This window comes from Drosophila ficusphila, unplaced genomic scaffold (assembly GCF_018152265.1).
Source record: "Drosophila ficusphila isolate 14025-0441.05 unplaced genomic scaffold, ASM1815226v1 contig_414, whole genome shotgun sequence".
Taxonomy (NCBI): domain Eukaryota; kingdom Metazoa; phylum Arthropoda; class Insecta; order Diptera; family Drosophilidae; genus Drosophila; species Drosophila ficusphila.
In genome coordinates this window covers 10,097,547-10,121,487 of record NW_025064328.1, presented here as the reverse complement: position 1 = coordinate 10,121,487, position 23,941 = coordinate 10,097,547, and the positions used below count along the sequence as shown (strand labels likewise).

The 23,941-nt window shown below is 40.3% G+C and overlaps 2 protein-coding genes across 4 annotated transcripts; one reads left to right on the top strand and one right to left on the bottom strand.

Annotated features, from left to right (window-relative positions):
- The first annotated feature begins 7,851 nt into the window (after window positions 1-7,851).
- On the top strand, window positions 7,852-21,988 carry LOC108096825 (protein suppressor 2 of zeste). Of its 3 annotated transcripts, none has more exons than XM_017198730.2 (6): window positions 7,852-8,118; window positions 10,791-11,013; window positions 13,123-13,375; window positions 13,455-13,695; window positions 14,781-18,174; window positions 19,910-21,988. In XM_017198730.2, the coding sequence occupies exons 2-5, from the start codon at window positions 10,842-10,844 to the stop codon at window positions 18,165-18,167; spliced, it is 4,053 nt and encodes a 1,350-aa protein (XP_017054219.1). In that variant the 5' UTR covers window positions 7,852-8,118; window positions 10,791-10,841; the 3' UTR covers window positions 18,168-18,174; window positions 19,910-21,988. The 3 variants fall into 3 exon arrangements, with proteins under 3 accessions (XP_017054219.1, XP_017054218.1, XP_017054217.1); XM_017198729.2 differs by having other exon boundaries at window positions 7,852-8,122; XM_017198728.2 differs by lacking the exon at window positions 7,852-8,118 and adding an exon at window positions 8,314-8,498.
- A 442-nt stretch (window positions 21,989-22,430) lies between these two features.
- Window positions 22,431-23,098, bottom strand: LOC108096573 (40S ribosomal protein S28-like). Its single transcript, XM_017198270.2, has one exon. It carries the CDS (start codon window positions 22,982-22,984, stop codon window positions 22,787-22,789), a length of 198 nt encoding a protein of 65 aa, XP_017053759.1. The 5' UTR covers window positions 22,985-23,098; the 3' UTR covers window positions 22,431-22,786.
- Window positions 23,099-23,941: the final 843 nt, after the last annotated feature.

Genomic DNA, 23,941 nt, shown 5'->3' with positions numbered 1-23,941 from the left:
AGCCCACTTTTTTTACAAGTTTCTTAGACCTTAGGTAATTTGGCAATACTAGAAAAACTTCCAATAATTTATATATTCCTTGTTTTAAGAAAAGACGTTTTTAGTTGTTTTGTAGTTTATTATGTGTCTTAAGTACATAGGTATTGTGTATAAGCCTACTTAAATCAAGTATGTATTATGTTACTGTTTGGATAATATATATTTAGGCTTTGAATTAAATTAAAAATGCTGATATTTTTGTTATATTAAGGCTATGATTTCATCCAATTAAAGGCTTTACTCGCAAGGAATGTTTTTATGTGCGCCATTATTTGAAAGCAAGTCCGGTTGCCGCACCCACTCCATCAACTTATTATTAGGCAGGCAAAAAACAACTCGGACTGAATGCTGATCAAGGCGGAACCGAGTCACTGGGCATTTTATATCGAAAGTTTTGGGCCATAATTATGCAAATTTTGGCGACGGGCAACCTCGCAAAAAAGTCCGACAGAAGGCCTGTTGTTTGAGCAATTTAAATCCACTTTAATTGGAATTTTAAAGTTAACAGCGGCAGAGATTAAGCTGCAGCAACAAACAACAATTTAAGCTCTTAAATTGCAAATTTCGCAATATCCCCGGGGAAAGGCTGTGCACAAAAGTCAAGTTGGGGAGAAAAGCCCGTGTCCTGCCCGTGTCTCTTTTTACCCTGCCGCATCCTTGATGGCATATTTCAATTTCCACCCGCCAAACCCTCTTTAAAATTCTTCTGAACGTCGCCTGGCGTAAACTAATTAGTGACATAATTTCAAAAAGTCGCGACTGGTTTTCGGGCACGGGTCTCCATTCGCGAGGGGTGTGACAAATCCCGCAGGTTCTCAAAGGCGCACCAAATTGTATTACACAATAATTATGAAAAATTGCTTTGTCATTACACGGATCTACAAGTTTCGCCTGATAATGGTTGAAAAAATACCCACTTACGTTGGTTATAAATGATTTGGTCACAGTAAACAAATTAGAATTTAGAGTATATCATTTTTTTTTTGAAAAAGGCACCATGATTTTAGGGTCTTTCATTTCAATTTCAAAATACCAAAAGCTTATAATATAAAAAGGGTTTCAACCGTCTTTAAACAGGGCCGCTTTACAAATTAAGATTGACAGATGTTGGATGTCGGAAGAAGTTAAATATGCGTTTTCGTTTAATGGCTGGTCAACTGTTAAAGGTATCAGTTAAAGTAGTTAACCATCTGGCATGTCTCAAACACAAAATAAGGATATAACTATGATGATGCACCTAACTTCTTTGACTAACCTTTTTTTCAATAAGAATTCTAGGAGCCTTAAAAAATTATTTTAATATTAGTTAATTTTGGGTTTTTACGCGTATGTTTTTAGAAAATATTTAAGTTAGTTTAACTTCAAATCAAGTCACATTTTTACCCATTTTGTAAACAAAATCGTTGATTGTTCAAAAAAATATATATTTCAATACATGGACGACTTGAAATGAAAGTACTTATGCAAATAATCTACATATTGAGAAGTGTAAAACTGTGTTGTTTTTTTCTGCTTGAATAAAAAAGAAAACAATAACTATAACTATAACTATTGAGATAGACTTTAAAATTCTATTAATATGTAAGTGCCAGCTGTGGAAGCTTATTTTCTACAAAATAAAAAATACTTTAAGCTACATAAATTTGTAAGTTTGGTAAACTCACAACTTCTTGCCAGAAGTTTGAGAAACAAACAGGTGTCATCTTATATTGAAAGGCCGTCAAAAAATTAGGTGTAGTCACTTCTAACCATTTTCAGTTGTTAACCAATAATATAATGTTTAGTAAGCCCATAAAATTGATTTGAAAAGCTTTGGAAAACAGCAAAAAAAAATCATAAATGCCGAAAATGTCTAGGCCAAACCCAAATTTAAAGTGTTACGTAAGCTCCATTTGCCACAAAGCGGCTTATCCACTTGGAAAATATTTGGAATAGCTCAATTCGATATAATAAATAGATGTCCGATTGTCAGGAGATTATCGCAGTTCGGTTCTCGCCGATTAATTAATCATTCGCCAGGTATTTGTTGCTCTCTTTGTTGTTGGCTTGTCTCAATAAAACATCGTGTGATAAATCGAAACAAATTATAATTGGACAAAAGTGGATAGCACACACAGACAAACACGCACATACACACACTCATGCACGAAACGAATCGAAACGAAAAAGGAGAACAAGAAAAAAACAACGACAAGAGCTGAATGTTAAACTACACCCACGTACACACAAGTGTAGCCGTAAAATGAGCCTCAGCAGTTTCCCAATCAAAATGTAAATATTCCCCGACGCTTGTCGGCCGCAGGGGGTGGGGTTGGGCCGAGGGGGTTGGCCGGCATGCAATCCAAAAGTAAATATCGTTCGCCTGTGTGTGTGGGAGCTCACTTTTGGCCAGGCGAATGCAAAAAGCAGAAGAGGCATAAGCAAAAGCAACAGCAACGCCATGTTTGCGCACGACGCAACGTCGCTGCCGACGTCGACAGAAAATATGCCAATACCAAAGCCATGCCCCCCGCCCCCCATCGACCACCCGCCATCCCTTCCCTCTCACCCACTTGCCGACACGTCACGCAAAGCGAAATGAGGAAAACAAGGCACCCAGTTGGAAATTGCAAAGACTTATAGATACAAGTTTGTGGCATAACTTTATTTTATTTAAAAATACCATTTAAAATGGTAAAAATAATTTTAATTTCTAGCAAAATAATTTAATTAAAAGAGTTATTTTACAGGAGCTCTAAAACTAATACTTTTTTAACCCACAATTTTTATTCTAATACATATTAAAAAAAAAAAATTATATACATGTTTCTGTAACTTTTTGGTGAGATATGCTCAACACATTTAGCACACCGAAATCTATTGGAAATTTGTTGGGTATTTTTATATGCACAATTTTATATTATTTTAAAAGGCAAACTATGTAGTACACAAGATAAAGATACATACATTTATGTGAATATTAATATAATATTTAATAACTATCACTCCAATTGCAAAACATTTAGACACTTTTGGGGCATAGCAGTAGCATATTTAAAACGTAGATTGATGTTTAAAAAATCTCAAAACTAAAACTTCACGCATATAAGACCTTATGAATTGATTTCAGCCTATGTGCTAGTTGCACAACCGTTTACCGTTTACCTGGAGCATTCGCACAATAGCCGAGAGCCAAAGGGCACAAGCCAGAAATAATGCGAAGTAAAACAGCGCAATAAACCGGATTAGGAGTTGGTCGAATATCACCACCGAATTGGACACGGGGCATGATATTTGTGCGCTGTGCTGTAGATGGCATGCTGGCGTCGTAAATGGAACGATGAACGAGCGGCAAGAGCCACGGCAACAACAACAACAGTAATATCAACGACAACAACAAAAAGAAACAGCAAACACACAAGCATAGCTGTGTATGAGTGTGTGTGTGCGTGAGCGTATCTGTGTGAGCGACTGTTTGTGCGCTGTTGTTTCTGCCTTTCGGTATCTTGCACTCGAGCGTCGAGACTCGGATTCGAAATCGGAATAAGCACTATACCCCGCATTATCGTGTACCGCAAGTGCTCATTACGAATTCACAGCGAGAATAAAGAAAACCGAAGAGAAAAACTTTGCGGATTTTTTCGAGGGTTAATACGGGAAATGTACATATATATGTACATACCTATATTTTTCAGTGCGCTTCACAGATTTGCTCGCAATGCAAATCTTTCATCTTACGTACCCTTAATAAAATCGCCTTTTTTCCCTTTTTTGGCTTATCTCCTTCCCGCTCGCACACATGAGCGGCCGGATAAATTATGCTCCCTTTTTTTCATAAATGTCACTTTGAGCATACATTTGCCACTAATTGCGGCAGGGGTGGGTTGCCAAGTGGGCGGGCAGAAAGTAATTGCTATAAAGCTGTGTAATAAGTGCACCTGTCAAAATTATTTCGTTTGGGATAAGGGTTTTTGCCATACACGGCTATCTATATTTTTGATACCGGACATGGATATTTTAAAATACATATCATAATTCAAATACGTTTCTATGCTTCTAATATTTATAGACCAAAAATGTTGATAGTTTTATTTTAGTAGAGTAAAATTTATGTTGATATAGTTACCTTGCATAATTTTCGAAAATGATTTGGACTTACTTAAAACTATATCCAACTCTAACAGCAGGTGGTATTCGTTCTCTATCAGCACTAAAATTCAACTGGACTTAATTGAAACCCATTCGGTATTTATTTCCGATTGCAAATGACTTTCTAAGCCCCCGCAAGGTCAATGAATCACCCGAAGCCCCCATTTCCCCCCCACAAATACACTCCGTGCGAGCGTAAATGCAATTAGTATCTTGCCTCCCACTTCCCACCCACCTAACTTTCGTGTATTTGCGTTCGTACTTGCCAACCGCACGTACAAAACCACAGAGCAGTTGCAACATTAATTATTCATTATGCCAGAGGATTCTAAAGGATTCACCCGCAGACACACGGTGTCTGCTTTTTCAACGTGGGTTGGTGCAAGTGCAGTTCGCATTTTCGGGGACAGCAGTATAATCACCTTCCGTCCACATTGCAGATGATGTTGGGGTCAGAAAGTACCGAAATGAGTTTATTAAAATTATGATACAGGAAGGAAGGGCGAAACAAAGTGTCAAACGGACTTAAAAAAGGTCGGAAGTGCTTAATTTATTCGGGAGGAATACGTAAGTGCTCAGTGTTGCTATTGTTAGTCTTATTTATGAACAGTATAAGGTGTTATATTTAACATAAAGGTCTTATAATTTGTTTAAAGGTATGTATATGTTGTTTGTTCAACAAACATTTTGGTTATTGTATCACCTTTTCCAACAATCAAAGTTATTCTGCAAAATGAAGGTGAACTCAATCTTTCAATATTTACTTCTTATAGGTATGTCACAATGAGACTTTTAATCAACAGATTTTATATAAGTTCAGCGCTTTTAACAATTATTACGAAAATGAACGTTACGAACCAGATATAAATGAGTCATATATTACAAATCATTTCCCTGGAATATGTATTATTAGAAATTACCGATTTCTAACACGAACTTGTAGTAAATGATCTGTACAAAGTGTTTTAAATTATGGGTATTCTATATTCCGAATCAAACATCTGAATGGTGGTTAATATATAATGGCTGCTATCTTAAATGCTGCTTATTTTATTTAAAATCAGCTCAATACTATACTTACCACTAAATGGGATAACACATGAATATGGCAAATAAATCGAATATTTTATTCGTATGTATCCGTCAAATATTGTTTTCATATTAATCTAATATTATTTTTGAAATCATCTTTACCAACGATAATATTTTTATGCTGGTAAACAATAATCGTTTACACCTAAAGACTATGAACATGTTTTTCAATCAACTATTCGAGGAATGATTTTATTAATTTATTTCATTCTTGCAACTTACAATTTCTAAAAACAGCATTGTGACCTCGACAAATTCGTTGAATAATACGTTTTTTAATGCCAATACGCAAATTTTGAAGATTTGCAGACGCTACATTAAATTCGAAGCCCCATTTCAATGTGACAAGGATTCACATTAAATTTTGATAATAAAAATTATATTTTTGCATGAAATAAGGAAAGTGATTTGAGTAAACTTGGAGACAATATCAAAACGGTTATTGTACGGGTTTTACTCTGTGTACTGAATACTGATCTATTCTTGGAAACTTAAGAGCCTCTCCTTTTTTACCTCATACGCCCTGTGGGCGTATCCGCTTTTTGTCCCTATGATATAGATATAAAGCTATGAACAAGCATATCCTAGAACGTAGTAAAAGGCGTTTTCCACAATTTCACTTCACTGCCTTTATTTCCATATACTGGCGAAATTTTAGAAACTACAAGAGCTAGAACGTTAGGATTTAGGTAGTCAATTCTAGTGGTGACTGTTAAGTCTACTTTTCAACCCACAACGCGCCTAATTCGGTAGCATCAATAGCTTTAATGATTCAGTATTGAAATTAATCAAAAAGGTTGTGCGCACTGTTTTCAAAAATGTAACAGGCCATTAAATATGCTTTTTATATACCAAAGACGGCTCGGAAATACAAATGGTCGGTATTTTTAGCATTGACAAAATTTGTTTGTCTGAAAATTGTTAAATTAACATCTAGAAAGTAAATACTCTGTTAAAGGCAAATTAACGAAAATATGATGGAGAAAGCGACGTGTTACATATGTCCCACGTTGATGACTCTTTCATCCGCAATAAATTTGAATACGAAGTGTACGGTTTAAAGACAATATTTAAACAAAACATTGTTTTTGCCTTAAATTAAACCCATGACTCTGGTTCTAAAAACGCAAAGTTGCAGAAAGCGATGGTGTGTGTAGATCGATGAAAATTTGGTCAAAGCAATTCGTCAATAGATTCAAAAAATGTAAATTTTTGAACCAGCATATAGAACTGTTTTCCCAAAAGGCAACTTTTCCTGCTTTTACGCGGTGCTCATAAGTTGGCAAAGCATTCTGGCCAAAGAAATTTATTAGAAGCGTATGTTTAACAAAGTTTAACATTGTCTTCACCAAAAATATTTTCTTTTTAAAAGTCTTTCTGGTTAAAAATAATAATTAGGCCATGAGAATTTTTTTTAAATGTTTTGTTTTAACACAAAGGTTTTTATAATTTTATGAAGATAATATATGAGTTTTTCATGTTCATATAGAGTTTGTTTTGTTGTGAGATAATTGATCTGAATTGAATGGCTAAAGGGAATCATATATTAAATCAAATGTTTTGAGAGCAAAGATAAATTGGTAAACAAATCAAGTCCAAGCTCTGAACTGTTTGTAAGCTCACTAAAAAAGTAGAACAGAGATAGTGAAAAATTAACACACAAAATCCGTAAACTTGTATAAAAAATGTCTTCGCTGCTTTAGTACAAAATTGTATCTAAATATTTAAAAATGTTTTCAGAAGGGGTGGGGAAAAACTCCGAAACCACCCTTGTGGATCCGCCCCTGTCTGCAATGTACCCTTCGGCTTTTTAAATCTAACTTCCTGTCCTGCTAATGTTTATGTTCTGAAAACAGTTTTTGACCTCCGAAACAGTCCACATGTAAGTGCTTCAAGCTCAGTTAGCACTTCATATTTGTTCAAATTGGGCGTCATGTCACGGACTCGTTTTTACCATCATTTATCTTCGTCACTTGATCAAACGTGATACTCTGCTCAAGAGAGTCCCTTTTTTGTTCTAACGTAAACGATAGCATGAGACCATTTTGTGTGAAACGTGTGGAAAATTATTCAAGGACAATGCCAAAATCCTTTGAAATGCAAATTTTTTGGCGTCGTTTTTTGCTATTACCGATTTTTCCCCTTTCGGCAACGGAAAATCAAGTGGCGGCAAATGATGCGAGCAAACGCACTTTGCATATGGCCAAAACAGGTTCATCGCGGATTTCAACAAAATGAAATGCCAGCGGCGGGCCAAACGAAAAAAACACAGCAAAAACGTGAATTTTTGCGTTAATTATAAACGCCAAGGCCAATACACGGGCACACGGCACGCACATACACACGAATATGTGCGTTAATCTCTCTCATTTGACAGTTGGATTCAATTAGGAACGCCGCCACCCACACATCGTTCGAGGGAGTGCGACTGAGACAGTCTGCTGACACGAGACCCACTTGCCATCCCGCTCGCGCACAGATACGGTAGGCCAGTTGGCCGTGCTTGCTCGTGTCGCGTTCGGGTGGCTCTCTCGGGTTTGCCTCTCGCGCCAAGAAAGAGAATTCGAATCAGAATCAGTCTTTGAAAAAATTTCGAGCTGTGCACTTCGTGAAACGGATTGTGAAACGCGCTCGAATCGAGCGAGTGAGAAAGCGCGAGTGTGTGCGACAGAGAGGCAGCGAAAATCTGTGCATTTACGAGAAATCGATAACAGCAGCTGTAGTGGCGAAAGAAGAGGAGGAAGCAGAGCAATCGAAAGCGCGTGTGTGTTTGTGTAGGTGTCGGCAACTGTAAATGGAAAATTGAAAAAGAAAATGCTCCAGAGAAGAAGTCTTCTACTAACAACGCAATTGCTTTAAGTAGGTAAATAAAAAAAAAAATTGTCGAAAATTTCCCACTGCCTAAATGTGTGTGTGTGCATGGGTGAAAATTTTGTAAACACAAGTGCCCAAGTGTGCGTGCGTGTTATTCTCGCCGTATTGGAATTTTCGTCGAGCGGCGAAAGCGAGAACTGACGGCGAAATTGCGCCCGCGCAAAAGTAGAAAGTTTGTTTGCCGTCTCTCTCGCCGCGGCGAATAGATACAAATTTGTTTCTCTCTCGCACCGCGGCGAATTGGAGCGCAAGTGCGAGTTGGATTTCTCTGTCGCCTCGAATTGGATTTCAGTTGGACTCTGGACGCCCCATCGTGTTGTCACGGTTTATTTCGTACATTTTCGCTGATGTTTTCGTCTTTTTTTGTGAGTCTCTTCTTGGGGCCAGCTTGTTGCGTGTGTGTGAGAGAGAGTGGGAGAAGGAGTGCGTTTGTGTGTGTAACCACCCTGCGGGCGCTCGTGCCGGCCTAACTGTAATTGTTGTTATTGCCGACACTTTCAAGCTGTGACCATGTGTGTGACTCTGTGTGTGTTGGTGTTAGTGCGCGCCTTTTACGAAATTGCGGCGTATAAACAGAAAGCGGGCTAAAGAAAATCGAGAAAAGCACTCGGAGTCGACGTCATCAATTTCACAGCGTCATCAAACGTTGGATTGACATTTTCCAGCTGAGTGGGCGTGGGCACTCCCACCACCCACTTTTAGCATGGCTTAGTTTTAGCTCAAGCCGCTCGGCCTTTTGTTTTTGTTTGCTTTTTTGTTTTGCTAGCACAGCCTCCTTCGTTCAGCTCCCCCCGTTCTCCCCCTTTGGTGTTATTTTCGCGTGAGCGGCAAACGAAAAGAATCAAAAGGCAACGGAGACAAAAAATGGGCGAAGAGATGCGACTTTTGGTTGCGCTATGCGGTGGGTGGTGTTGGGTGGTGCTATGGGTTGGCAGCAAGATTAATAGGTGGTTTTATTTGAAGAACACTTAGTTGAATAATGCATTCCTAAAATGTGTTCACATTTTTGCAATCGTTATGTTTCCTAAAAGTTGACTACAATGAACCTAATTAGATTAATATTTCATTTAGAATAGATTTCAAGAACTTTAAAAATTAATAATAGACAACATTTAATTTGAATTTAATGTTTTAATAATCTGGTAAATATTTATGAACTTTATGTTCAACTCACCCAACACTTAAAATCACTAAACGTTTGTTTATGAAAACGTTTGAGGGGTTTGTACACTTAAAATATAGTAACTAACATAAAGTAAAATGGTCTAATCGTCAAAACAAAGCTTATTTTAAGAAATTTTACTTCTTACAAATTATCGTTAAATTCCATGTTTTATTTTTTTCGTTTGAAATAACATTTAACACATTTAAAGAACTTTTTATCTTCTTTAAGTACTAATTCAATCATTTCGATAGGATAACTTTAAGCTTACAATTTAAGCTAGTAGTATTAAATGAAAATCGCTTTTCAGATCTAAACCAGCATTGATTTGAAGATATTAAATAATAAAACAAATTAAATCAAAATCTTTAAGTTGTAGATAGAGAAAGGTTCAAAGGTTTTTCTCAAAAGAATAATGTAAAAATTCTATAAGAACATAGAAAACTTGTTATGCTAGCTGCTTAAATAACTGTTGATTGTAAGACATATATTTTTTTATGAAAATCTTAAAGTAGATTAGTTTTGAAGGTATCCTAGCTTCTCGGTTGCCGGTTTAGCGAACAACCTGACCGATCCACAATGCCCTGAACTTTGCCCTGAACTCTCGGCTGGCTGCCATCAACTCGTAATCATCGTCAGGGCATCGCCATAATGATGGAAATTCAGTTTCCACTGGTGGTGTGCAGGGCACAAAAGCGTAATTTTCGTAGTTTTATGGCAAGTGTGCGGCGAGTGGAGGGAAAGGGGAGGGGGAGGGTGAGAGGGGCGGGGGGAGCCGAACGGAGAAGGGGCGCCAAGCTAAAACTAGCTTCAAGTACACCGTCGAGTGCACATCGCTTTCTGTGTTTTTCTCTCGGCTCTTCTCGGCTTCTCTCGTTTAGGTGCCCTCTGTGGCACGAAGGGCGTCCGAAAGACCGAAAGACTCGAAAAACCCCACCTCCCAAATCCACCAAAGACTCCCCATCCCCCCATCCCTCCAAACCCGCAACCCACCCACAAAGTTGCTACTTTTGTGCTCTCCTCTTTTTCATTTCATATTTTTGTGGGCTTGCAGCACATTGTTCCGATTCATGGATATGGATGGCTGGCTTACTAGTCTAAAGTTTTCTGTATTGTGCTAGTGTGCTGACGCTGCCGTATCTTTTGGGACAAGATACAGATACACGGTTGATATATCTTCTGCCTCTGTGGCTTTTCTGCCGACGAGTGCGGCGGGACAACCACAAATGTCGACAGCGACGATGATGGTGATGTGATGTGATGATGGTTAGGCGATGCGATTGTGCCACAGCTCTTGGTTCTCACAGTTGTGTGTGTCTTCTTCTTCTTCCAGCCTTTTTGGTTGGCCCTCTTCTTGCCTTTGTCATCGTTATTATGTGGAAGACCTCAGCAGTTGATTAGCCATCATCAGTTGTCACTTGTCACTTGTTGAGCGCATGCCATTCCATACATGGAAATTCCGTCCCCTTAACCCCGAACTTTGTCCCTTTTGCAGGACCCCAAGGAAGAGGCTATTAAGTGTTAGGATTGGGAAATAGGCAGGACCATGCACCTGCAAATCACGCACAAATCTGAGGAGTCGAGGGAGCCACACTCCAAAATGGATTCCGCATCTCCGGCATCGCGGGATGTCCGGCAGTTCCACGATCAGATAACCTGTCGACTTTGTCACGGTTACATGATCGATCCAACCGTGGTGGATTTTTGCTACCATACCTGTAAGTACTGTACTTCATTCTCGTATTTGTAACCCAGAAGTTATCTTAGGAACATAAGACCTCTTCATAAACTATACATCTTGGTTTATGATTCTCATAATACCTACTCATTTTTTAAGTTCTTATACCATATGCTATATTGTTTCAAAAATGTTATTGTTCTCTTAATTTTATAAGGAATTTAAACCGGAAAATATAAAAACTATTGCAATAAAATGTTTTTAACAAATTATGGCTTAAACAGCCGTTGAATTGAATGCAATTCTGTTTTTATCTCCAATTTCAAACTCCAATAACAATGATTTCTTTTGAAATTAGTAAGCCTTAAGCAATATACACTGCGCGTCATCAGATTAGCGCCCCCTGAGCATTCTCGGGTAATGTCCAATATTATCCAAACTATCAAGGCTAAAGCCATAAAACTTTTTTTTGACGATACTTTTAATAATATTCTTCAAAATGAGATAAGGTACATAATGATAAGTATAACAATAATATTTTATTTATTTGAAAAGAAAATGTATACCAAAAATATGAATTTAATTTTGCGTCATCAGATTAGCGCCCCCTGCTTAAATTTAATGAATTTTCACTTAATGCTTAACAACTAGTAGTGTTTTATGTTTTATCTTATTATTTACTTATTTTCAAATCAAATTAATAGTGGGTGGTCCCGCCCCCATTTTCCAGGACCTCACAGATCCTGCTGGGAAGTGACTCGTACAATTTATCAATGTATTGTAATGATATTGAAGACCAAGCTTCTTTAATCCCGTCGATGAGCTCCAATTTTGTACTATACTGCTTTCCAGACTCGTATACTTTTATCGAGAGCCATCCCCACACGTTCTCTATTATATTTAAGTCCGGAGAGTACGGCGGCCACTCCAGGACATCAACGTTTTTGCCCTGTATCCACGATTTTACAGATCGGGCAGTGTGGATTGGAGCGTTGTCGTGTTGAAAACGCCATTTAAGATTTCCAAAACAATTTTGGAAATGTGGGAAAGCCGTTTTTAAAAGATTACTATACGCCACGGCGTTCATTTTCGGGGTGAGAAATTGTAACTCACAGGTGCCATAATAGGATATGGCTCCCCATACCATTACGCCACCTACCCGGCTATGTAAACGATCTAAAATATGCTCTTCTTTACGCATTTCATGGAAATAATAATTATAGCCGTCAGGGCCTTCTAAATTAAATTTCTTTTCATTGGAAAAGACTACAAAGCGCCACTCCTTCGACCATGTCATATGCGAGCGAGCAAAATTTAGGCGCATTTCCTTTCGTAACTTATTTAGTTGTGGTTTTTTTTTTTAGTTTTAGTCTTTTCAAGTGTTCTGCTTTTTTTATGACTCGTAATACAGTGGACTTTCTAGCTTCCACACCGCTTTTTTCTTTAATTTTGGCCAAAACGTTGATGTCCTGGAGTGGCCGCCGTACTCTCCGGACTTAAATATAATAGAGAACGTGTGGGGATGGCTCTCGATAAAAGTATACGAGTCTGGAAAGCAGTATAGTACAAAATTGGAGCTCATCGACGGGATTAAAGAAGCTTGGTCTTCAATATCATTACAATACATTGATAAATTGTACGAGTCACTTCCCAGCAGGATCTGTGAGGTCCTGGAAAATGGGGGCGGGACCACCCACTATTAATTTGATTTGAAAATAAGTAAATAATAAGATAAAACATAAAACACTACTAGTTGTTAAGCATTAAGTGAAAATTCATTAAATTTAAGCAGGGGGCGCTAATCTGATGACGCAAAATTAAATTCATATTTTTGGTATACATTTTCTTTTCAAATAAATAAAATATTATTGTTATACTTATCATTATGTACCTTATCTTATTTTGAAGAATATTATTAAAAGTATCGTCAAAAAAAGTTTTATGGCTTTAGCCTTGATAGTTTGGATAATATTGGACATTACCCGAGAATGCTCAGGGGGCGCTAATCTGATGACGCGCAGTGTAATTTTGGATCATGTTGTCTTTAAAATCCAAAATTTTCTAAGTAAAGAATTAGGTTTGTTTAAACTTTATGCCCGCTACCTTTACCCATGATTATATCCTGTACTATTATCAATTTTCCCCGCAGATTGTCGCAGTTGCATATTGAAGCACCTGTTCCGATCGGTCTACTGTCCGGATTGCAAAGCCAGCGGCGGCAAAGAAATCAATGAGCTAAATCTAAAATCGGATGATACGTTAAGATCTCTGATCTATAAAATGGTGCCGGGTCTCTATCAAAGGGAGTGCAAAGAACTCTCGGATTTCGAGAGGTTCGAGGATCTGGTGGACGAACAAACAACTCGGGAACAGGAGTTCTTCACCAACACGGAACTTGTGAGGTAAGTTAAGGAGAAAAGAAAACCCAGGAAAATCAGCTCTTAAATCCCTTTTGCTTTTTTGTTTTCCTGTATTCAACAGCTTATCCCTGGAATACCATCCCGCCATGTTGCACCAATGCGGACCCGGCGAGGTGCCACCCAAAATTTACCTGCAATGTGTCGCCGGTTTGCGAGTGGAGTTACTGAAACGCTTCCTTTGCTCCAAGTACAATATTGAGCCGGAAAATAAACTGGTTGAGGTGGAGGTGACCTACGAGGACGAGGTTTTGCCCTCCAGCTTTACGCTGATGGACGTGGGCTATTGCTACAACTGGAGTCGGGTAAGTGAATCTTTTGTTCACATTTCCCCTGCACAGAGAAAAAAGTGGGATTGAAATGATAAAACAGTTACAGGGATGTACTGTCAAAAAGCTTTTAGAAAAAGGAAAGAAGACTGATATTATAATATAAGCGGTTGAGTTTTGAGAAGTTTAGTTAGTGTTTTTTTTAGCTTAAATACTAAAATAATTTCATTAGTATGAGAAAATAAACTAAAATTGATTATTTTGTTTTATTTATGTATGTTTTCTAAAGAAAAGTATGAACTTTTTAAAGATTCAAGATGTAAAAAAGTTTTTTGGGTTTTTAACTTTTTGATGAGAGGGAAGAATAGTTTTGTTATGAAATTTGTAGATAGATAGATAGAAAAATAGATGCATACAATTGGTTTAATCGATTATAATAATACATATTATTAATGTCTTGAGAAAATCCATTTTTTTTTGTATTTTAAAAGAAAATCGTATTCTGTTTTGGTATTGTAATAATAACACAAAATCACACAACATTTTACCAGAAAAAGTTCCTTTGGTATGAGAGAAAGTCCGATGTATATAGATGATAACTTCCTCATAATACTGTAATTTTATTATAGTATACATTTAACTTGTTTTGAGAAGTACTTTATCAGTTCTCCAGTCTCTCTTGGAGCACTTTAATGCGTGGATAACCCGACAGCATAAAACCATTAAGCAACCGAACTAAACTTCATAATTACTGCCATTTCAAAGCTTAGAACATAACACAAGAAGGGGAAACAGGGTGGCTGGGGTTGATACACACCACATGATTTGCGGAGTTCCGGTCTGCCAAAATATACCTTGGAAACCAATCCACCTTATCGACTTTGGTCAGTTTAAAATAGGAGGGAAATACGCCCTTTTTTCCTCTGTGTGGGTCGGACTATTGTCCCTTTTTGTGGTTTATCTCAATTACCCGATAGATTTTTGGGTCTGGGGGAAACCCAATCCAATTGTGCCGGCAGCTTAGCGTTCGATGTCCACATTCAATTTTCCACCCTTGTCAACCTGCCCTCTTTTTCCCTCTGTTTCTTCCCCTCCTGCGACTCGTCCGTCCATCCATTTAGCAATCGCCCATGGCCTTCTGCTACCGGATTCTGCTCTACGAGAGCGAGCGAGCAAAAAACGACGAGAACAACCTGTCCAGGATTAACCAGGACCAGGACATTGAACCGGAGCACCCGGTGCGTCGCTACAAGTCCGCCAAATCGGTGACATTCGCCGATGACCTGGAATCGGAAATGGACTCCACTTCGCCGCGTTCCAAGGTGCGAAGTAAGAGCTCGCCAAAGGTTTCGCCATCCTCCAAAAACAAAAGGGTTTCCTCGAGTAAACGGGAACCGGAACCCGAAAGTCCGGTGAGCAGTTTCAAAAGTTTGCGGAGCAACGATATGCGGTACAGTGACTACGCCGTTTCCAAGGTGAAAAGTGAACCCGAACTGGAGCAGGATCCTCTGCCCCGGGACGTGCCACTGGAGGCCAACACGAACATCGTGGTCAGCATTCCGCCCTCGCAGCTGGGAAAGTCCTACGATGATGCCGAGGACTTCGAGTTGAAGACGGCGAATCGAAAGGGCGTGGGTCATTTGCCCAAGCTGAAGATCGAGTTGAACAGCATGAAGAGCAAGTTGAGTATGCCTTTGTCGGCGGGTCCGCGACTGGAGGACACCTCTTCCTCCTCCTCCTCCTCTGTGCATCAACTTGACCTGGAGACGTATGCCAAGAACATTGGCTTGAAGCCCATTGAGCAGCCAGTGGTGCAAGGTGCTATCAATCCGGATAGCAAGTACAGTCCCAATGCCTCGCCCATGTCCTCGTGTTCCAGCTCCACGAATGGTTCGAGTGGCAGCCTGGGCACCGCGGATGCCAGCACCTCCACTTCCAGTTCCAGTTCCCATCGCAAGCGGAAGAAGAAGCACTCCAAGGAGCCGAAGGATGCGAATGGCAAGCGGAAGAAGCTGCACGCGGAGATTTCCTCGCAAACGGACGGCAAGATGAAGATGAAAATCACCGCCAAGCCAAACCACAAGTTGGACTTCAAGCGATCGCATTCGCTGGCCGGTGGAGAGTTGGCCTTGCAACAGCTGAAGCTGGATGGTGGCAACTCCACTGCGGAGGCACTGAATCGCACTTTGGGCGAGGAGGCGCGAAGCATCAGTAGCTTGGTGGTTGGAGCAGCTCCTACGCCCCCTCCAACGCCCACAACGGAGGCAGTGGATCAGCAGCAGCAGCAGCAGCAGGGGGTGTTGCCCAAAATCAAGGACATAAATCTGCCCACTTCGCCACCGCTGCCGCCCAGTTTATTCAAGGCCTTCACGCCCAGCTCCACGCCCAGTGTGCCGCAAAGTGTGGCAGTAAAACCGAAGCCATCAAATCCGCAGCCACAGCAACACCAGACTGTTGCACAGTCGAACCTGGCTAAGAGCAACCCCGTGAAGCCGCCGCTGAGCAGCAACAACAATCGCAAGCCGACGACGACGCCCGGTGGACACTTTGTGGTGCCACAGGCGCCGAGCAACCGGAACATGTACCACATGCAGCGCTACCTTTCCACGCCGAGCTCCATTGCCAGTGCGGCCAACAAGCAGCCGAAGCGATCTCTGTCCCTGGACGAACCGCATCCGCAGGCCAAGCAGGCGCGCTTTGGCCAGGCCCAAGCGATGGCCAGCTACCCGGCCAAGATGCAAATGCAGGCCAAAACGCAGGCGGCCAGCTTCCTGCCCAATCCCCAGATGAGATCCTACGGACCCGAGATGGCCAACAAGTTGCCTCTATTGTGCCCGGCCAACTTGAGTTTGGCTTTACCCAACTCCTCCCAGGTGACCATTACTCCTCGCCCGAGAAGCACTTCCTCGGGATTCAGTTATCCGGAGCCAAGTGCCCATCTGCCCGCCTTGGAAATTGTGCGATTGGCGGGGAAGCAGGCCAGTAAAAGCCTGACGATGCCGCCTCTCAGTCCGCCAGCTTCGTCGGGCAGTCGGCTGATGGGACCACCGGTGGCTCTGCCCAAGCAAGCGGGACACTCGGGCCTGAAGAGGAGCACCCCCCAGTCGCCGCCCATGCCGCTGCCGCTGCCGCTGCCCATGCCGATGACCACGATCCCGGCGATTGTCAAGTCGCCGCCACTGTCAGTGGCACTTAGCGTCCAAAGGGGCCACAAGAATCCCGGCTTGGGTTGCGGCTCCAACAACTCGAGTACTTATCGCACATCGCCGCCTGCATTAATAAATCTGCGCAACAACAACAACAACAATACATCAGCATTTCCATCAAAGGTAAGCTCGAAGATGGAAGCCAATTCGAAGAAATCCCCGCCAGCTGGTGGCCAAAGCAAAGCCAATGGCACTGCCGCATCGAAAACGAGTTTGCGCGAGTTTCGGCCAGCAATCCAAGTTCCAGCGACAACAACAACAACAACAACAGCAGCAGCAGCAGCAACAACAACAACGGGCGGCAGTGTTTTGGCCAAGGATGCCGACATACTTGATTTATCAGCTAACCCAGGAAGGAATAGTACCGCCAAATTGGCGCCCACATCACCGCCAACGGGTAATAATAACAACAACAACAACAGCAACAACAATAACAACAACAACAACAATACGAGCAACAGCCTGGAGGCAGCGTTGAATAAAATCAAACAGAATATATCGGCCAACAGCAATGGTGGACCATCGAGCACCTCGGGCGGCAATAATGCCAATAGTGCCAATGGCAATTCCAACGGCGATGATCTGCAGAATCTGCATATGCTATCCGAATCGGCCAATGCAAGGGAGAAAATCTCTATAAAAGCCGCCAGCAGCAGCAGCAGCAGCAGCAATATTGGCAGCAACAACACCACCAACAAACCGAAAAGTGCCAATGCCTTGGTAAGACCCCAAAATGCTTCAGTTAGGAGCATTCCCAATCCCTCGGCTTTGGCTTTTCGCAATCAGCCAACAGCGGCGAGCATTGGCAAGCCTTTGACCGTTCGCGCCGAGGAAAAGCCAAAGATTTCCACCAGCAATTCGGGGCATCTCAGCCCAACAAGCAGCAGCGGCAGCGGCAGCAGCACAAGTGGCCAAAATAGCTCGAGTGGCAGCAGTTCGGGATGCAGTGCAGCCACCTCGCCACGGGCAATGACCAAGAAGCCCACGACCATCGATCAGGTTGCGGCCAATCTGAATATTCGAGCCGAGGCCAAGGCGGCTGCCCTCGCCGAGGAGGCGCCACCAGTGCTCAGCTGCAATGCGGCCAAGTCGCCGGAGTTGGCCAAGACCACCGCCACAGCCGTTAGCTCGAGGACGGAGCCCAAGGAGACGGCCATCACCGTTTCGGCGGCCAGCACCCTGCTGCCAATGCCCTCCAGTGTTTCCAGTGTTTCCAGCGTTTCCAGTGTCCCCGGAGTCCCCGAGTCGATGGCCAAGCAGCCCGTGCAGATTGCCAACGCTCCGGTGGCGAGTTCCGCTTAGTCACAAGGTGAGTGCCACAAACCATTATATTTAGTTTAAAACATTCGAATCTAATATAATTATAATCTAGATTATAAGAAGGATAAACCAGAAACACAAATATTTCATAAAAGGAGAATTTAGCTTTTCTCTAACACTTTTTTTACTGTACAATTTTTACCCTGTAACTGTACAATTTTTACCCATAAATAGTTGAGCAATATTATGTTCGATATTTAATTTTTTTATCAGTTTTGCATTTTTGCATTTTGCATTTTTAGATATTTATTACAAGTCAAATCAATTTTTGCACTGCATAACTTAAATCTACTTTTGTTTGTCATCCTTTTTTAAATCAATTTAGGTTAATGATAATTGAAAAGCATGAAATGTACACCTCATTTTGTTTCTGTCAGTTAATTTTAATGTCTCTGCTACTGTTAAAATCATTACTTGCAAAATAAGTAAGAAAAAACTTTGTTCGCCTTTTTTATGAAACAGATTTATTTCAACCCATATGTTTATCTTTTTAAGCGCTTTAATTTGATTGATTTCGCAAGTTTCGTTTTTATTTCTGCATTTTAATGCATGTTTTGTTGCAGTTTGGATTGGATATTTAATTCAAATGTTCAAGCTGACGGTTTAAATGTTCAAATATTTGGCTATCAACCAAACAAGTTTTATCTTTTGCTTGGTTTTATTTCGTTTTCTAATTGTTTTTCTGTTTAACGATCTGTTGTGACCTCTTCAACTCTTCGCTACATTAGCAAAGCAAACTCTTTAGTTAGAGCCAGCTTTCCTCGACTCGCTAACTTGGCTAGTTCTTCTTTGCTTTTATTCTTCCCACTTCCTTTATGAGTTGGCTACATAATTTTTCTTTTTGGCGCATTTCCCACACTTAATGGAATTGAGACTCAAATTATACAAATTACATTTCGTGTTTTGCGTTTTCCTTGCCTCGTTTTTGTTGCTGCCTCTTTTCTGTTTTGGCTTTTCTCAAGTAGTCATTATACTCAAATAATGTATCTTCTTCTACGTACTCTCTCCCGCTCTTTCTCCCGCTCCCGCTCCCCTTCTCTTTGGCTCACTCTCCACCCATCTCGCTCTGTTTGTCGCTCGTCACTCGACAGCGGTCGTGGTCGGTCATTCATACAACGCTTTGCTTTTATTTTAGACGTTACTACACTGAGTTTTTGACTTTTTCGTTGTGTTTTTTGTACCCGTTTGTTGTAACTTAAAATGGGTATATTGTATTTCCTAGATTATTGGTAACGGGTTAGAAGGAAAAGTACAGAATATAAAAATACCCTAGATTATCGTTGAAAGTCTGGTAACTTAAAGTTTGTCCGTTTGTTTGTCCGTCCGTTAAAAGATTTGAGTCTTGAGATCATTCTTTGTGTTTTACTATGTTTTTTTTTTTGATTTTTAAAATGTATTACAAATGTGAAAAATGCATAAAAATAATTTTAATTCATCTGTTATCAATCAAAAAGCAATCATTATTAAGATTTAAGTTCAATAAGTAGGGGGTATCTAAAAGTCGTAACCCCTTTTTGTTTAAATTTCCATTTTGTTTTTTGTTTTGTACTATAGTTTTTGGCTTTTGCGCATTCCCTACGTTTCGTGTTGCGTTTTTTTCTGTTTTGGTTGGCCTTTTAATGAACATCGGCCGAGTAGAGTCATTACATCATAATGTATTTTCACCCATAGAAAGGCGAATAACATTTTCATTCATTCTCTGTTTCTTTTCGTATCTTTTGCAGCGTTTCTTTGGCTGTGCGGAACGCAAATGTATCTCGTGGCGCCGCTGGAGAATCTACAGAATACGGACAGCAACTGAGCTGATGAAAAAAGTAACAAAAAACAGCAACACCTGCAGCACAAGTTTTCCAACCTCGCTCCCGAAGAAAAGTGCAATTTAATTAACCAGTAGAATGATCGTAAGCCTTAGAACTAACCCGAAATACACTCAAAGCTAAGCAATATCTACACACTCCAACGGAATGTATCTGTTGGATAGGGAACCGCATCATTTGCATATTTGTGTGCAAACATTTGCAATCGAATTAGTACGCGACTAAATAAATAATCCAAGCAAATTTCAAAAATGCCAGCAACAAAATTCATAAATTAATAAACCGAGAGAAGAAGAGAGAGAGAGCAAGAGGGAGAGCGAGAGAGAGAGAGAGAGGCGAGGAGGAGAATAATAATCAAAAGCGCTGGCATTTTCGAAAGCAGGCGAAGGCAACAACAAAATTAATTATAAAATATCAACAGCAAATATGTGTTAAACCGAGATAAGGTCACACACACACACACAAACACAACCACATGCCTTTAATAGATAGATCTTCGGTTGGGTTTTGGCTTTTTTTGGGGAAAGTCCAAATCGAAATCAAACAAAACACATTATTAAATAGCAAAATTATTTTCAAACGGGCGATAGTAAAACTCTTTTCTGAAGAAAAAAAAAAAAGAAGAAGAAAAAACCACAAATTGATAGGAGGACGGAAATCGCATCAGGAATATTTGATTACACATTGAGTGCCGAAAGTGTTTGGCCCACACCCTTCGGAAAAACTGCCACGAAGTGTGAAAATTCGGTGGTGTCGGCGGTGGCGGCTAGATTGTTCGTAGCACACTCGCACATAGCGAAAGATACAGCCCGATGCCCGATGCCCGATACCCGATACACACTCACGTTCCTCATCGGGGCGATAAAAATTTAACGATTTTGCGCCGCTTTGAGCGAGCGTGTCAGGCATAAAGATACAAAACAATACTTGGGCATATATAATAAACAAAAGCAAACAAAACCGAATAATGAAAATAACAAACTCGCACTGGCACACATGCGTATATTTATATACATATACCCAAATATACATATATATATCTTGTAGATACTTTTTCGTATTAGTTGTTTAAGCGAGTTACGTTTAATTGCAGCACGAACTTTGTACATAAATTTAAAAATCGAAGCCAGCAAAAACAACAAAAAAAAAAGAAACAAAAAACAAACCAGCACCCAGCAACTTGGAAATGAATTTTAATTTTTAGAGCTTCGACCAAATGAATTACTATATATACACATGCATTATACAGATATTGATATATGTACTCCTTCCTATATTTACGATATTCGTACACTCGAACAAGGCTTTAGGTTTTCGTACTCTTATCCTCTTTTCCTAGCTGATATTTTTTGTTTTGTTATTTATATATCGTCTGTACATATTTTAAGCGAAGAAAGAATTAAAAAGTTTATAAGGGAGGAAAGGGAAACACTAAATTGTATGAGTTTCTTGTAGGAATAGCTGAATTTCGGAATATGGTGGTAGAGCCACCCTTAATTTTTCCGTATCTATTTGCAACCCCCTGGAAATTTTCGCAGCATCCCTTGTGATCGCCGCGAAATTAACATAATTTCCAGGCAATCAAACAAATTGAAAGAACTCGGATCGACATCCAGCTATTCCAAACACTCTTTGGCTCGACTCCTGATTGTTGTATATTTATTTATTCCTATTATTGCGATATATACGAGATATATCTAGTTGTATATGTGAAGGCTTTGATCGGATCGCTCGACTTATTTAAGCGGATATTGTACTGTTCGGCACCTTAACTAAATAAACCTATGAATACTTAAATATAAAGCATATATGTTTAGAAATCTGATTGTATGCACATCTGTATGTAATATTGTTAGAAAAAAAACCCTCGAAATGTAATCCAAAACAAACACACACACACACAAACACAACCCTCACACACTAAGTTAAATTAGCTGATTTTCGAAAACAATAAAAACATGAAAATGGAACACAGTGTATAACAAATGCGAGCGTGGTTTTTTATATTTTTTATGGGCTGTGGATAAATCAGAGCGAGCGGCGTCGAAAGAAGGTGTCGCCTCGTCCGAAGGAAGTCGGTTCAAGTTACAGACCCATCGTGCCATCGAGTCATCCTTCCCCCTCGAACCCTCGGGTCCACAAATCACCGATGTCTTGCCACCCCCGCTCACTTGGGCCGCAGTTTACTTGTTGGCATTGCGGATTTCAACGCTTTTCATGGCCCATAAAGGAGTGGGTGGCGCTGGGCGCTGGGCGGTGGGCGAGCACTTGCCGGAAACATATGGCAGCACGCTAAAACCAAAGCCCTTTGTCCCAGCTCCTGGTGAATGCACTGTGAGAAATTGGGCTGTCTCATTCAATGGTTTGAAGTTATGAAAAAACCTTTGCTTACTTCAACCTAAAGCAGAGAAATCATTCCTCACCAAAGTAAGTTACAGTTTTTATTTCCAAACGGTTCGAAAATAACCGAAAGACACATTTTTAAAAGGTTTTGAATGGTCGAAAAATTCTAACTTTAGTCTAAAGTTATATAATATATGTTTAGATTTAACATTCCTTTTACTAAAAAAGAGTTTTCTTGCAGTTTCCTTAGAAAATTGTAATTCAAGTTCGCTCCAAAGCTCTTGAGATTTATTTAAAACATATTTTGGCGTAGTTCTTCTAAGTTAGATGTGTCTTTTCCTTTGTTTGTTTAACGAATATGCAGCAGTCTCCTTAGAATTATTTGGAATTTTTTAGCTCCGAAAACATTGTGACAAAAAGGATTTCCAAGGAGATCGCCAATTAGCGCAGCCTCCTGGCTTCGCGTTCAGACTCCAGAAGAGTGAGGATGTCGCCCACGCGAACGGGTCCCTTCACATTGCGGATGATCTGACGGTTCTGCTCTCCAAGGAACTCCACTTTGACCTGGGTACACTGACCCTGGGAGCCATTGCGACCAAGAACTTTGACTACGCGTGCCTGCACAACTGGCTTATCCATGTTTGATAACTAAATTCGCAGGGAATTTATGAGTGATTAGCGTTTCAATTGATTATAAGGTCAGCAAGTCAATATTTGTTTATAATCAGTGTCATTCTTGAACGACTCCTTTGACCTCTCGATCCCAAATATATGCCTTTATATTAACCCCGAAATTCTATGGTTTCGATCTGTTTATTTATTTTCCCAGTGTGGCTACTGATTCCCCTGCAAAGCCGCAGAGTCTTGCCACAGTGGCTTCCACATAACGGGCCACGTGCCAGGGCACCACCCACCCAACAACCCATCCACCCAACAACCCATCCACCCAAACACCCATCCACCCAACCGTCCCTTCACCCATCAATTCCAGCCCAGTGGCGTAACCTTCTGCAAGGGCGACTGCCGCCGAAGCCAAGGATTCACGAGGACGTGCACAAGGACGAAGGCGAGCCGAAGGAAGCTTCACCAGGCGGCAGCTTTATTTCGGCTATGTATGCGGTGTATGCACCAGTTGACAGTAGCAGCGAATTTGGTTCAGCGATGGGAGCGTGATAAGGTTTAATGGAAAATATGTATATTTAAAAAGAAAAAGTTTTTAAAGTGATTATAAGATTGTAAACTATATGTGATTGGAACTCAAATTAAAGAGCCACTTCTCAATGCAAACATGTAATACCGTCTTTTTAAAATTTTTTATTAAATATTCATTGAGAAAATTACTGAATAATCAATGTTTCTGAACAAAAAAGTGTATGCTATAAACTTTTTATAAACCCTATATGGGTACATTAAACTTCGTAGGCTTTAGTTTAAACATTTTTAGGCAATGTACAATTTTAGGTAGGTTGGCTACAAACAATTTATTTTACAGACTTGTTCTTTGAACAAATAAAATAATTTCGTTTCAGTTTCCTAATTAGATATTTAAACGTCAAAGATGATTTCCATTCGGATTCCTAATCTCACGACTTTCGC

Bases quoted from the DNA above. Each gene is read 5' to 3' on its own strand.
- LOC108096825 (XM_017198730.2), top strand. From the start codon at position 10,842: ATGCACCTGCAAATCACGCACAAATCTGAGGAGTCGAGGGAGCCACAC. The intron at 13,376-13,454 runs GTAAGTTAAGGA...TGTATTCAACAG, and splicing joins ACCAACACGGAACTTGTGAG to CTTATCCCTGGAATACCATC. The intron at 13,696-14,780 runs GTAAGTGAATCT...CCATCCATTTAG, and splicing joins ATTGCTACAACTGGAGTCGG to CAATCGCCCATGGCCTTCTG.
- LOC108096573 (XM_017198270.2), bottom strand. From the start codon at position 22,984: ATGGATAAGCCAGTTGTGCAGGCACGCGTAGTCAAAGTTCTTGGTCGC.